This window comes from Micrasema longulum, unplaced genomic scaffold, assembly GCF_059751315.1.
Source record: "Micrasema longulum isolate JH-2025_06_02 unplaced genomic scaffold, ASM5975131v1 h1tg000194l, whole genome shotgun sequence".
Lineage (NCBI taxonomy): Eukaryota > Metazoa > Arthropoda > Insecta > Trichoptera > Brachycentridae > Micrasema > Micrasema longulum.
In genome coordinates, this window is record NW_028277399.1 from 1 (window position 1) to 16,656 (window position 16,656).

At 31.4% G+C, this 16,656-nt stretch overlaps 1 protein-coding gene across 1 annotated transcript in view; it reads right to left on the bottom strand.

Moving 5' to 3' along the window:
- Positions 1 to 711: 711 nt before the first annotated feature.
- LOC148283810 (serine protease inhibitor 88Ea-like) overlaps positions 712 to 16,656 on the bottom strand; it is a 40,529-nt gene continuing 24,584 nt past the window's right edge. Inside the window, exons 2-5 of the mRNA XM_088243163.1 lie at positions 7,743 to 7,871; positions 4,082 to 4,253; positions 2,815 to 2,979; positions 712 to 1,779 (exon numbers count right to left, since the gene is read on the bottom strand). Coding sequence (XP_088099289.1) covers positions 1,507 to 1,779; positions 2,815 to 2,979; positions 4,082 to 4,253; positions 7,743 to 7,864 — 732 coding nt within the window. The 5' untranslated portion in view covers positions 7,865 to 7,871 and the 3' untranslated portion in view covers positions 712 to 1,506. The remainder of the gene's footprint in view (positions 1,780 to 2,814; positions 2,980 to 4,081; positions 4,254 to 7,742; positions 7,872 to 16,656) is intronic.

Here is a 16,656-nt window from a genome sequence, read left to right on the forward strand (position 1 = left end):
TTTGATAATGTTCACGAAAAAAAAAGTATAAATGTTGCTACTTTTTTGGCTAAATAATTGTAACCTTAAACACTTAAAATAGGTTTAGTTTTTTGTTTTTTTTATATCAATTTCTGGGAAAAAGAGTTTCATGATTGCATGAAATAACTGTTAAAATCCGACTTTTCGTGATCAATCCCATCACTATGAAATTAGTTTCTGACAACCTGTCATTCTAATCATTATACATTTTAAGGACTATAGTAATTTTTATTTGTGAAATTACAATGTGCACTCGCTATGTTAGGTTTAATTTGTGTATCATATTGGAAAAATCTATATAGACATAGATATATTCATGTATTTTTACAAAAAAATGTGTGATAATGAGGAATTCCACTGTTTTCTAAATTATTTTTTTCTATTAGCGTACTATTTAACTAAGCAAATATATATGTTCATGTGTGTGCGTAGATGGCTAGGAGTGTACATTCGGTATTTTTATTTATTTTAATTTATTATCTCCATGGAAAACGCAAATGTCAGCAATTATTCTTTTCTCACTTAAAATTCTTATTTATTTATTTTTTTTGTCACATTTAATGTTTATATCTTTTTAATTTATGAAAACTTAATTGGTCTTTTTATGTTAAAAAATTGTTGTTTTTAATACTTATTTTGTATGACTGTATGTTTTCTGAATAAAATAAATAAATAAATATATAATTTATATTTTTTTGGGCGTTATTTACAAAGATATGATTTTTCAAAGTTATATTTTTCAAATACCGCGCCAAATGACTAATCAGTGTGTCACTTTTCAGTAGTGACGTCATGAAACGGTTGGCGTTCTTACTTTCACTGACCTGACAAGAATCTATGGAATATTGCTTTGATTACTTCATTTAGTTGATCGTAATTTGCTCATTTCTATGTTATGGTTGTTTTTACGAACGTTTCGATTTAGAAAAACCTATAAAGTTGACATAATCTCTGGTTGAAATGTCAAATTATACAAATTATTAATTTTTTTTTCTATGGTCAAAACGTTGCGGGGGCTTTAAGCGGAAACCGGAAACACTACACGTAGATATAAGGAGTGACGTCATTATTTACGATTTTAAAATGAATACTATTTTTAACATTTTTTATTTATTTTTGCGTGCGTTTTTGAGATATTTCATCCTACTCCAAAATTTTTAATATTCACGTGTACACGAAAACATTTTTAAAATTTAATTCCGGATTGGGCTGGAATTCCTCATTATTATGAAATACAAGTACACATGTACCTATTTAGTAAAAAAAAAATGACCCCCCCATTTTTAACCCCTTCAGCCGCCACTGCATCCAACAAAAGCGACTTCGCTTATGTGTATGTGTATTTAATGAGGAATACATACGGTAAAAATAAGAGCATTAAAGTAAAAATTTGGTAGGGGCAAGCGCTCTAACATCCTCAGGTTTAACAAATATTTCCCGAGGATGAGGCTTCTTTTGCACCAAATTTAGATATCGGTCAAAAAGTCAATTCTTACCGTGGTTGAATTTCCCCTTCTGCCTCATCATCTGCACGAAGGTCTGGCGATCGGGGCTGATGTAGAACACCTCCTTGCTGGTCCCGTCCGACTGGAACTTGGAACTCCACAGCCCCTTGAAGTGTGCGGCGTTCACCAGCACCAGCTGCGTGTCAGAGTCGATGCCGTCGCTGGGAATCAGGTCCTTGATGTTGTTCTTGGTGATGGAGGCAACCCAGTCGTTGATGTGGACCCTCGACGGCTCTGGATTCTTCTTGAAGTCCTGGGATGAAAAACATTTATTAAAATCATTACACTGGCTACGTTTTCCACACAAGGTGGAATACAAACTCTGTTGGTTTATGTATAAATCACTGCACAACTCTGCTCCGGAAATATCTAAGGGAACTCTGCATTCCAGATGAACCAGCTGACAGGCATCTTATGCTTAGATCAGCTACGTCTACGGTGAGAGGAAACGTTATTATACGTCTACGCAAACAGCGCACTAAATTTAGTGAATGTGCATTTGCAGTCGAGGGCCCTAATGGCATGGAATGCTCTCCCAGCAGAGGTGCAAGGCTGTGAAAGTGAAGTGATGTTTCGTAAAAAACTTAAAATCCACTTGTTCTCTAAATTATTTGAATAAATCCGTAGCATGTGATAACAAAATAAATTGTTTTAATTAAATTACAAATTTAAAAGCTTCAATTCAATTTATTTATCTATAGAATCACTATGTACAGTGCCCTTAAGGTATTATATTACAAAAATGGCGATATATAAGTTATCTATAATAATAATAATAATAGACATTTTGTAAGTATTGCCAGGGTGGTCGATATTTTTACCCGGTTTTCTATTAATAAACCTTAATATAGTATTAAACGGTAGGTATTAATTTACTTCATTACTTAATGATTATTTAATTATTTTTTATGTTTTCCTAATAAAAGTACCTGTTATTTTTTATAGTCCAGTCAGTAAAATATTTGTTGTGGTAAAACATAACATTACAGTACACAAAATTATATATGTATTTTATGATAGTAAATTGTTCGCAGTCTGGTAACATTAGCGCCTATCTGATATATCATGATTCTATGAGTGGAATTATTTTCACAATACTAGAACCAATTAAAAATAATCCTCTCTTAATCTAATAAAACATAATATGGAAGAAGACAGTTTACATAATTGTGTGTGTGCGACGTTTATTTTCATGAATCTGAATTTATATTGTGTTACAGTTTATAATATGTCATTTTTGATTAGCCACTGTGACTTAATAAAACGAGATATTGATGTGAGCTCTTACCAGCTTCTCAATTTCCTTCTGGAAGAAGTCCAGCATACACTGGCGGACGGGAAGGTTCTTGTCCACGTAGACTCGATTAGCCGAGTCGAACTGGTAGCTGTCCGAGGGCTCCACGCTGCGGAGGTATTGGTCCAGCCGATATGCTCTCATCAGGTCCACTTTACTCTGCGGGAGAGAGGGAGGAATGGTTAAGGAATTCCTAGAACCACACAATCAAAGATCGGAAGCCACACATTCATTATGACGAATAGTTGAAGACAAATTCTCCCGACCGATTACAAAGGGACAATATCGACTGTATCTTCAAGTTTAGAGGTGAGTACACCGATAGGTATCGGTGGAACCTGTACCATACGGAACACATATCTTCGGACTGAAAGTGACGACAATCATGTTCAAGCGAGCACTTTTTCAACAATGTGTGAGTATGTCCAAATGCTTGCAGACTGGCTGGATTTCCTCCCTAGGGATTCATATCTTAATTTGTTGCAACAGAGGAAAAAGTGGATGTTTAAACATGGACAGAATGGTGAATGTTACACAGTGTGACACGTGGCCACTTAAACCAGCCAATGACAGATCAAAAGCACTGTAAATGCCTATTCCATATTCCCTTCTCAAAAATGTTTTCCCTCTCTGTTGCAACAAATTTAGTTATAAATAACTCCCTAGGGAGGAAATCCAGCCTGTCTGCAAACATTTGAACATACTCAAATCATTGTTAAAAATATGCTACGTAGAAGCAAACACAATATCTTGTAAATCAGATTTCAAGGATATCTGGTTTGCGTACCGTAAACAAACCAATCAGAAGAACTGACAGAGAAGAACCCCTGACGTCACACGTGGAGTTATTTCAGAAATACAAAACCTTAAAAAATCATAGCGCTGATGATATGATATATTTAAAAAAGGCTTAGTTTAATAGTCTATTAACAAATAAATGTAATTTTAAAAAGACACTGAACTTCCTCATTGGGCCTCTATGCGTAGTTTGACATTTATAAGAAATAAAAAAAAATTGGTCAAAGCTTTGTGAACATACACAATACCTACTTTTTACAATGTTTATCCGAAAGGTTTTTACACGTTTTTATGTCGCAGGTAATCATATTTGTTTCAATTCTAAACGTCTAGCTGGCGGTCAAAAATATAATAGAAGAGTCTTCGTAGGTACCTCGGTAGATATATTTATTAAAAAAGTTAAGTATCCCCTTAACCTAGAAACACACACAGATGAAGATAGAATGTGAAAGTGAAGCCTTACCTCATTTCCGAGTTGAAGAGACGTTCGGAGCGCTCCCTCTGTCTGATTGGCCGACGTGAAGAAGGCCAGCAGGAGGGAGTGGTACACCGAGTAGGGAGAGAAGAACACATTGTCAGCTCCTTTCTTCTTGTTAATGGCCTCGAAGAGCCGCAGGGTAAAGGCTTGTTGACCTCTGGAAGTTAAACCAAACTAATTGAAGAGCCTGTTAATAAATATTTACAGTCTTATGATTTACGCGAGTGACCTGTCATTGGGTGGTTTACACACCGTGTAACACTCACCGTTCTGCCTATATTTGAACATCTCACAAATAAATTACTTCGGAGAATGAATGTTAAATTTCATTAGTCCAAGATTTTTTATTTTTTTTTCATTTAAATTTTTTTATTTTCTTATAATAAACATAATAATAAAACAGAGTATTAAAAAAATAAAGCATAATTACATATCAACGAAATACATATTAATAGAAAAATAGTAAACAAAAAATCCCACAAAGGCATGGCCTGTTCGTGGGATTGTTCAATAATCTTGCGAAAACCATTTTAGCATGGAAGATCTTCAAAAAAAAAAATTAACCGAAAATATACCTACGATTTCTATACTTCTTCATGGACCAGGTGGATTTATCAACAATTGAAGGAATATAGATGTTCAAATATAGGCAGAATGGTGTATGTTACACGGTGTGTAAAGTGGCCACTTAAATTTATTCATTTATATTTGGATAATTTATATAGCGCCGTTTTTGTGAAAATCACCTCAAGGGCGCTGACCAGCCAATGACAGATCATAAGCCCTGTAGACGCCTAGACTGCTATATTACCTTCTCTAAAATGCTCTTCATCTCTGTTGTAATACGTAGGTATATTTTCAGTTAATTTAATTAATTTTTTAAATTAATTTTTTAGTTAATGTTATCACTATAACTCTCCAAAAAAAGAGACTAACTCTTGTGCATGGAGAGACTTACGCTGTTTTAATTGTTTATTTATAAGAGTTTATATAATTTTAAATACAAGTACATGAAAAGAAAAATAAAAACATAAGATATATAAAGAAAAAACATAATACAATCATACTAATTAAAAATTAATGTTGTTTTTACACGAGTTCAAAAAATTTCTTTAAATTAACTTTATTTATTTAACTTTATGTACATAATGTTATTTGTACATTGGCGGGCTTATTGCCAAATGGCAATTTCTTCCAACCAACCAATAAAATAAAAGTTTTATTTTTATAATTCAAGTCAGTCATTTTAAATTTATTTATTGATATATTATTTTTAATAGTTTTTAGTTCATTGGGAAGATTATTATAATTTTTTACACCTTTGAAGACAAAGCTATTTGACCCTTGTATGGAATTTGGGAATTTTAATATTATGTTGGTATCTGAGTGACTTATTCATCTCAAATTCTTTTATTTTTTCTTTTTTATATATTGTATAATAGATTATTATTTATTTTGTAAGCTGTAGTTATTAAATACATTTATAATTTATTTTGAATATAAATGGGATAGGTATTAAATAAAAATGTTAGATTGTTGTTAGAAATTTGACAGCAGAGAAAGAAAAAAAATACGGAGCACACAGGTAAAAGGGGTTAAATTTATTCAGACTAATGAGTTTGTAATAAGTTGTGGACTACATACAAGTATGTCAATATCAGTAAACACTGATGGTCATGACCTTTCTTCTATAATGACACAGCATTATTAAAAATTACTATATTTTATTCTGATTCCTATACAGCTTAGTTTTTATCACCTACAAATATCATTAATGATACAAAATAGAAATAAATTGCAAAAGGAAGTTAAATGTATCCGCGGGAAATATTTGCAACGCAATAAAGGACATATTATATCATTAAATAAGTATGTGTTTTAGAGGACCTTGGCCTATAATCACATTATGATTGCTAATTTTTTTTTAATATTACACAAATAAACATATTCTTATTGATATTGATGTTTTTTGTTGATATTTCTTGATAAAACTCCCCGTCTAAAAATCAAATTATTGTGCTAACTTTATCTTTTAAAATGTGTATTTCCCACTCTGTTGTATTTCGCCGTGTGTTCTTTTCTGTTCTTCTCCCACCTTTTAAATAATAAAAGCTTAATCCCAATTTCGGTCCAAAAACTCCCAAAAATTAACTGTTTAGCAAACTAGTTGTAAATATTTATGTTTTCTGTCCCCTGTTCAAATAATTATTTGAACTTATCTCTCTTAGCTTTGTACTTACAGCCAATCTGCCAAACAAAATGGATTTTTCACCCTTGAAAATAGACGCACTGTATCTAAATTTTGTTATTTACATAAATTATTAAATAATAAAGTAGACTCTTTTAACAATGTTTGATTATGTCCAAATGCTTGCAGACTGGCTGGATTTCCTACCTAGGGAGTTGTTCATATTTAAATTTATTTCAACAGAGAGGGAAAAAATTTCTGAGAAGGGAATATGGAAGTCTAGGCATTTACAGGTAAATGCAAATGCCTAGACTTCCATAATTTCCCGTAGGGCTGAAGTTCCTCATTGCGCCGCTTTGTTTAGTTTGACCATAGAATTAAGAATAGTCCAGAAGGAGCGTAGAATCATATTTGAATACATCGGACTGTGTCCAATAATTCCCCCACTTAGACACACTTTTGCCGCGCGCATACTTGAAGTCACCGAGTAATATTGCCAGATCGCGAAGAATATAACCAGAACACAAATGTAAAGTAAAAAAAAAAAACAATTTGTTAATTTTTCTAAAATTTTACGGTGCACTCGGAAACATTGATTGGCACAACAGAGTAGATAAGTAAAGGGTCATTTAATAAGAGTAATTGAATAAATTAACTTTGAACTTAAAATATAAAACAAATTTTATTTTACATAAAATGGATATTTTTATATCATGTTAAATAATATTTTATGTTTTAAATTTATGTTTTAATGTCCACCGCGGCGTTATTTAATCCGAGGTTCAATTTTCATTATTTCTCTTATTATATGAGCAAAGTAGGGTAAAACATTTTACTACCCTGGCAACACTAACGAAATTTCCATTTCGTTCCTTCGACAATCTGACAGATGGCAAAATAATTCAATTTTTACGTAATGCATTTGTGACTAACACATTCATTTGATAATTACACATGAAATGTGATTGCATCCTGTTTCTTTAAGATCCTAACAGTATTTCTACACTTTAAAAGGACACAACACGGCATTGTTAAATTCGAATCAGGAGCTGCGTACTGAGCGACGTCTACAAAGAAACTAATGGGTCAAAACTTAAACCTACTCATTTATGAGTAGTTAGTCGCCTTCAGTTTGATGTGCGTATGCGGTTTCTGGACTATTCTTAATTCTATGAGTTTGACGTTTAAAAAAATTATACATATTTGAATATTAATATTTTTAAGCTTTGTTGATCACTCGTGAACAAATATATACCAATTAAAAGTTAAACAATCCTTTTTACAGTGTTTATCCAAAGGGTTTTTACACGCTTTCATGGCATAAGCAGGTATTTGGGTTTCGACTCTAAACGTCCACCCGGCTGGCGGGCGAAAAACGACTATTTATTTTCAATTTCACATTTTTCTATTTTTGGACGATGACTGGCGGTAATTAAATTTAATAAATAAATAAATTACCTGTAAAGTGCAACTCTGGAACTGTTTTGTACATTGGAATTACTATCTTCAGCAGTTACACACTGCGATTTGATATAAGGGCAACTAACTATCACCAATATGGCCAAAATTAACAGCTTCATCTTGAATCTAGAACAAAAAATAACATGATTAATAATATGATAATAACTTAATTAGTCGATTTATTATTGTTGTGAAATCGCTGTCATCAAAATCAAGTAATTATTTCCCATTCATGATGTACAAAGAACAATTAACTTGTTGGTTAATAGAGGATATTTTGTTTTGTTGGCTGACAAAACTAAAATAATATTTTGTAAAAAAAATCATTTTTATTTTGATCTAATATGATACATTTTAAGAAATTAATGCCTACTGATTGAATATGCACGCTTTCAAAAAATATCTAAACTGAACGTTATTTAACAAGAAAGCATTTATTTGCACTGCAAACATGAAATATTACGATGCCAAAATTTTTTCAAACATTTTAAATTTGAAGGATGTTTTTATGTCAGTTAAAAGAAAACTGTTTTACCTACCGATGCCTACTCTATTTCCAACGAAGCTACAATTTATATGAAAAACGAAAATGTATAGTCATAATAACTTCCGCGTTTTAATATAAGGAGAAAATAAATTAGGGCAAAAAACAACAGGGTTTGTTTTATGTGTTTTGTTTTTATTTTTTTCTCATGTTACGTGACAATAATACTGTTTTGTATTTCAGTAAATCGATATATTATTATCTAATGAATCGAGTATGTTGAATAATAGACCGCATGCAATGTTGAATTTCACAAAACGACAGCCGTGATCTACAAATCGCCAATAACAACAAAAGAGTAAATTCCATCAGTATGAAACTAAGTCGAAAAATAGTAAAGCGTATACATCATTAAAATTTTAAGTAGAGAAAATACAATGACTTTTTCATAAATAAGCCGCAAAATAAACTTTCACATAATTTTACGGGAAATGTTTGGTAAAATTATTTTAAAACTAATGAACTTATTTTTTATAATGAAACGTTATAGATGAAACAAGGCGCTTTTAGGGGATTTTAGATGGTAATATATCTTTTCCCAGAATTCTAAATAATTATAACACGTTTTTTACTGAAATCGATATATATTTCCTCAAGAAGAAAGGAGGAAGGCTGATGTGTGACTCCGCATGGACCCGCCGGCGAAAGCATTTTTAAGTCCGAGTAAACCAAAAACTTTTTCTTTTATTTTTTATTTCATTGTAATGTTTTTTTTTTTACTTGTGAATAGTGCTTTTTAAATGTACGCTTTTTTTCTTCTTTTTTTGACATTGTATTTAGTAATGAACAGAAAACTATAATTGGTCTATAGTTTTGGTTTGTAAATATTGTAATTTTTTTGTTGTTTTCTTTTAATAAATAAATAAATAAAATGAAAAACAAACGATATCTAGGGACGCACGAATTTCACACATGCCACGCCAATCCACCCGGCCCGGTAATTTTACCGGCGTTAATTTTTTATGCGTTTGTAGGATGTACGCGGTAAAGTAACCGGGCCGGGTGGATTTGCGAGGCATGTGTGAAAAGGGCAATAGTGTGTTGAAAAATCTTAAGTATTTGTTGAATTCGATCAAGCCATGTCTCTCTCGCGTGCATTAACATTTAAATTTTGTGCGGGAGGGGTTTATTTGTCGAGTGTAAGATTATCAGTGTTACGCTTCTGATGGTACGAAACATGTAGTACCTACGCTCGGGACTATATAGTAACAGTAGGAACCTAGTTCAAAAACCTATTTTAAATCAATATTTCTTGTCAATCCTATCGGAAATCGATCCCGGGATCTCAAGCATTAGTGGAAATAAGATTTACGTATGTGTGTAAATAAATTTCTGTTTGATTCTATAAAAAATCAGTGTTTACAAAGATTTAATCAGATTTAATCGAATTTTACGACCATGAAATTAATTGACCGTGCATAACTGTGCTATTGTATTGTAAATTCAACAGTTTTCTATTAAAAGGGCATTTACTGCGAAAGCAAATTTGTTAAAACGTCATATTATGGCGAAAACATATGTGGAATATATACCTATAATTAAACAAAAACTATTTTACGTTTTTTAAAATTATTTATTTAAAAAAGCGAAAAATTAAAATGGTAATGATGTTAATGTTTTTTTACGTGCTACGTCGGATATTTTTTTACGTAGGATGTTAATCACGCATCACGCCATAGTGCACCGGCGGGTATGACGTATGACGTCAAAATGGCGTAACGCCAAATGCTAGCTACTTTGTACGCAGTCGTTTTTAAATCCGAAAATTATAGATGAAAACTTATGTTTTATACATTGAAAAATATATACGTCGATCGGTAAAAATGTGATACGTCGAAGCTTTGTTTACAAAAAAATCAAATGGGTATCTACAAATGATTATTGTTGAATTTTAGTATGTCAACTAGTTTGTGTCAATTGTAATATTGTTTTTATACCTCTTGAAACTTAAATTCCAAGTAAAAAAAAATAGCTAGGTAGATTGGTAAAATGTAACCTCAATTGTCCGGAAATATTTATTGAAATTCACAGATATGACTTGTTTATAATTAAATTTGTATTCTAAAACGATGCCTTTGTTATTTTTTAATACCTGTGTCGCATATCTTAATCAGCGATGCACAGTAAATAAAAATGCTTCAAGTTCATTTAAATATTCAATCTTCCTTTTTTCAATGCTTTATCACATAATGTGTTTTAATAAATAACATTAATATTGTCTACTTTTTGGAGAAATTCTCATGCTTTCTGTTCTGCGAAACTGGTGGTAATGTATATTTTGCGATTGATTTTATTTGCATTTATTGTTTATCTTAGTTTTTTGCATTATCTAAATACTATGCAGAGAGCAAAGATATTTGCGTAGCCACCATTTAGTTTTTTTTCCATAAAGTGATGTCATCTTGGCAATTTGTTGACACATTCTATGCATTTTTTTTATTATTTTACTGGAAGTCGGACAATTTTCTCACTCCTCATAAAAGTACGTTACAAATGGCAAGATTCAGTATGTTTTCATAGTTTATTGTTGCTGATTTTGGCGGCATTTTCATGTTGTTTAAAATGTTAAAAAATATTCATTTAGTAAAACATCAATTTTCCAATGTGTCAAAATTGTTGTCATGGTAGAAAAATATACGAGACGCGGTACGCTATTGTGTGTAGGTACAACGTACAACATCCGCATGACGCATAATTTCGCTACTTTCTCTCAAATTATGCAAAATTATAGCGGCCATCAATGTAATCGGTTATCGCGCTCCGTTTCGAGAAACACCATAAATTTGCACTTTTGTACTCAGTAATAAATTACGGGGTCAACAAAATATTAATTCACATCATCACCTATCACTGTCACACCTCAAGAGCCACCTATAGGACAAATAGTTCGCTTTGATTCTGCCGGGAATCGACGTCCCGACCTTTGTAGCTCAATCACAAAAAAACTATCGAAGTGCTTAAAAACATGCGAAGCATTTGAGCGATCACAATGAACAGTAATTAACACGCTTAAGTTATCGCAGTCATAACTCAACGCGTGTGTAATCTCTAAGTCAACGCTCGTGTCGCTTCGGTTTGTTTTTTGTTTTCCTCTAAAATAAATACAATTCACTGGCGAAAAATCGGCGTTTACTGTAAAAAATAATACAATATATTGCATTTGCAAAATAGTAAGGAGTATCTAATACAAAGAGGTGAAAATTAAATTACAATTACTATGGCGACTGCTTTTCTTGACATTTGGCTTGCCAATCGCCGCGCCGGCTAAATGCAATAAATAGCATTATAATTTTTTTTTTATTAAAATTTTATTGATAAACCCTTACGGGTTACATACATTTAACAAAATGTTTTCACTTTTAAAATTCACATTCTACTGTTAATAATAATAATATTTTTTAAATCTTTTGTAAAGGTTGCCTGAGTCTTTTGTTTAGTTTTGTCTGGTAGTTTATTGTATAATTTCAGTCCATGGTTTATAAGTCTCGATTGTCCTTTTCTCGTTTTAAAAGATTGTATATGATATTTTTCTGATATTCTCGTATTGTGTTCATGTTTACTACAATTTTTTTCAAGTTTTAATTCTTCGTCTACAATTACATCAGTGGCTAATTTATGAATAAATTTTAAAGATTCTAGTTTAAAGAGTTCAGTTACGTTTAATTGTTTAGTTTTAATATTTTTTAAATAAATAAAAATAGCAGTTTCGGAATATTTTCCATATTTACACCGGCGAATTTCAAATATGTGATTGCGCAGCAGGATTATACGTCGCCAAACGTAAATATTTTGACATTTAATATTAGGTGTTCACGGATGTTGAATACGATAAACAACCATGGTGAGAAATTGTAATCACGTCGATAGTTATTTGTGATTAAGCTACAGGTATGGCAGGCAAATGCAACGATTAATCACTCGATTTCATTTCTTAATATTTTTTTCTGAGGGTAGCCATCGAGTGGAAAACGTCCGTTCAGGGGTACGATCCTATTTCAGACACCGAACATTATCAAACAATGTTTTGAGTATGTCCAAATGCTTGCAAACTGGCTGGATTTCCTTCCTAGGGAGTTATTCATATCTAAACTTGTAAAAGAAGGGAAATGTCAAAAAATGTTTTCCCTCTCTGTTGCAACAAGTTTAAATAGAACTTTATTCTTTTTTCGGAAACTATTTAAATAGATTCAAAGATCATCTATGGGAATTTAAGGTGATACAAGATTTTCGTACGTAGAATGTAATGGATTATCATAATTAGTAAATGATAATCATGAATATTCTAATCAATCTTCTCTTTGTTATTGATATTATAATTATATTTAGTGTTGTTCAGAATTTGGGTCAAGTAAACGAAGATCCTATTTGTATATTTTTATGTAGATTCATCTTGGAAAAACCCAGTTGCACATTGCGTGAGCATTATAATTCCTTGGTGGAATGTGCCCCACAGTGTGTGTATAGCAGAACAAATATTAAATTTACTGGGCTTTCTCTCGCGAGGACTGAATTTTATGAAAATGGCATCAAGAATCTCGCGAGCTCCCAAAATTATAAACATAATAAAACCGTATGAAGCCGACGGACAACGTACCCTGCTTTTCAGGAGAGGATAGAAAGAAGGAACGATAGGCCGGATATGTAGTAATCCAGATCTTATTTGTAAACGATTTTGAAAAAATAATCAGAAAAAACATATTTTACTTTTTAAATAACAACGGTATGAACGGTATGAATCCTAGCCCGTATTTACATAAATGGGGGCTAGGATTCATACCGTTCATGCGCTCTGTAGCAGCAAGACATGATGTAATCTAGCTCCTATCTGTTATTGAATTAAATTATAATTTTGAACGAGGAACTTGAATCCCAACCGGCAATGCTCTATGTAGCTGCAAGACGTGTTTGGATATTATAAAGCGCCCTTGAAGTGATTTTCACAAAAATGGCCCTATATACATTATCCACAATAATAGTAGCTGCTTCAATAGGTAAATGTTAGTAACTATTAAATATCTAAATTTAGTAAATGGGGTCTAGAATTCCAACCGTCTATGCGCTCAGTAGCTGCAAGACTTGTTGTAATCTAATTTCTATTTTAATAAATTTGTTTTATATTTGTTTTTTTTTAATATCACTTAAACTCTATACTTCATTGTCACATAAAATAAAAATAAAAAATGCAAATAGGGCTAGACTACTTAATGTCCATGCGCTCTGTAGCTGCAGGACGTGCTGTAATCTAGCTGCTATATATCAGAATTGTAATATATCATAATTAGAGACGAGGAACTTTCTAGGGATTCTTCCCAATCGTCCATGCGCTCTGTAGCTGCAGTGCTGGGATATAAACATATATATATTCTAGTTGTCGCGATTGGATCTCTTCTATAAGTTCACCCATTACCAGATTGAACCAAATAATAATAAAAAATAAAAAGATAAAACTTTCATATAAAATTAAACTAAAGTATAAAACAAAAATTAATAAAAAATAAGCAACTTGAGAAAGGAAAAGTACAGTAAAAATGAAATAATAATTGAATGATTTTTTGCATAAGAGAGATGAATTATCTTATATTATGTCCTTATGGTGGTCTCAGGTGGTGATTATCATCAAATTGATTATGCGTAACTAATATTATTATGATAGATCCATATAGCGAAGAGTAATAACAGGAAGCGTTTTATTACTCAGACCAATATTAAACACGAAATTTACTAAAAATTACTTTGATATTTGTGACGACCATGAAACACACCAAAATTAGACTAATGTCTCAATTTCAAATAGCCTTGTTCCACCAAAATGGATAACTAACTACTCTTCTCTTAAGTTCAAACATATCCAATTAATCATTCGATGCACGTAATGTCTGTGACGATCCAACTTACGGCTTTTGGGTGCGGAATTCAATTTACCCTATTTCGGTTTGTAAATTCTATAATGGTTACTTTTCGTAGATTAAAGTAAATTTATTACAACAGAGGGAAAACATATTTTATTTAAAATGATTACGAATTACACAAAATGTGTTTGAAATGTCATTACAGAAAGTTTTGGTCGATAAAACATTCAAAAGAAATTTTAAGGAGCCTGGAATATCGTTTTGGCAACATTGAAAATGATTACGGCGCATCTTTGATTAATTTTAATATAGAATCACTACAAAAAAGGCGCCTTTACATGTGATTTAATTTTTCTTTTCAAAATTCTAAATAATATAGTTGATTCGCCGTATCTTTTACAAAATATTGGTTTCCGTTATCCTCTTCGCTATACCAGATTAAATTCCCTTTTTTTATGTACCAACTTGTAAGAACAATTATACCTCGAATTTATTCATTAGACGTACCTGTAGAAATTATAATGGACTACGTATTAATGTAAACATTTTTAACTGCACGTTGCATTTATACAGAAAATTTCTTCATGGGGTCGATTATTTGGAATAGTTGCTGAATGTGCATCTTGAGTGGTTTATGCTATGTATATATGCCGCATGTAATGTATATGTTTGTGTATGTTTTACATGTAGATGCGCGTTCATGTGTGCGTGGATGGCTCGGAGTGTACATTCGGTATTTTTTATTTATTTTAATTTATTACCTCCATGGAAAACGCAAATGTTAACAATTATTCTTTTCTCACTTTAAATTCTTTTTTTTTGGCACATTTAATGTTTATATCTTTTGCATTATTTATGAAAACTTAATTAGTCTTTTTATGTTAAAAATTGTCGTTTTTAATACTTATTATGAATGACTGTATGTTTTCTGAATAAAATAAAATAAAAATAAAATAAATAAAAAAAACTCTCATTGAGACATAGAGCATTTGGAAACTCTAAAATTTCCCCTTTTTGGATTTACCAGAAACCTCTTTTAGGATTTACCGGTAAGCTATTCAGCAACCTTTATTAGTTTACCCGCTATATCCACTTTAAAATCAAAATAAACCGAGACAATAAAACGACACTTCCACACAGAAAAACTTTGGCAGTAGTTTGGCGGCCATTTTGATGTTTTTAAATAGCTGCCTGTGATTCGTTGATTTTCTCATAGAGGCTTTTGTAACTCACCTTTAAGGTTAACCGTTATAGAAGATTTTGGAACTCACACAAGAATATTTAACGTTTTTTCTATGAGATAAAGCGGTATATGTAACTCGTTTGAATTTTTACTACACAGAGCTAAAAATTCTAATAATAATAAAAAAAACTTTATTCATACCTTTTTACTATTCTAAATCGTCAGTCCCTTCTTCTGACCTCAACATTATGTTTCATAATAAATACTGTAACCTTGATATATGTTATAACTGCGAAAAAATCAAAACTGAAAAGTCGATAAAATATTTGGGACTAACCTTAGACTGTCAACTCAAATGGACTAATCATAATGAAAAATTGTTAGCAAATTTCGATATTTGACCTATGTTTTCAAACGTTTGACCATAGTCCTTAAATATAGCTTGATTAGAATAACAGCTGTCAAACTAATTTCATTAGTGATGGGAAATTACTGATCACTGATCAAATCGATTTTATCAGTTTTTTCATGCAATCATGAAAGTCTGTTTCTGAAAATTAACATAAAAACACAAAAACAAGCCTATTATAGTGAGTTATACTTTTCTCCTGAACAACATCAAATGAATTATTTTTTTATTCGATCAATTTGTCCCATCTCTAACGTTTTTGCAAGATGATGTAACCCTGTAAGAACGTCGTCAATAATTTGGTTTATTTTTTTGGATGTTTGAAGCTCTTACATATAGGAAAAACATCATGTACTTTTAAAACTAGAGTTAAAGAACATATGAGATGTCTTAAAAACAATATTTTTTCTGAGTTTGCTTAACATATCCTAACAAATAGTCACTCATTCAACTTTGAAGATGGCATCGAAATTCTACATACAAACAATATGCACTTGATTATTTTGAAATATTGGAGATTAGAAAGGCTGTAAATAAAATTTAAATATTATTAATAATCAAATAAATCTTAGTAATAATCAAATAAATCTTAGTAATAGTCCAATTTTAAATATGTTCACTCTCCGTAAATCCACACACAACCTCCCTCTCTTCTCTACCCCCGTAGCCACGACCACTCTACCTTCACTGTGAAAATTTAAAAAATGTTATATTAGTTTGTAATTAACCCTGAAGAAGGCATAGTATTGCCGAAACTAGTTGGTTGTCAAATTATAAAAAATATAAGTGGTACATAAAAACAAAGTGATTTTAATATATTAAAGGTTTATTTTCGTTTATTTTTTAGTTTTAAAGCTGATTTTATATATTTATGTTGATTTATGTGTCAAGCATTGTATTTAAAAAAAAATAACACGCCAGATACG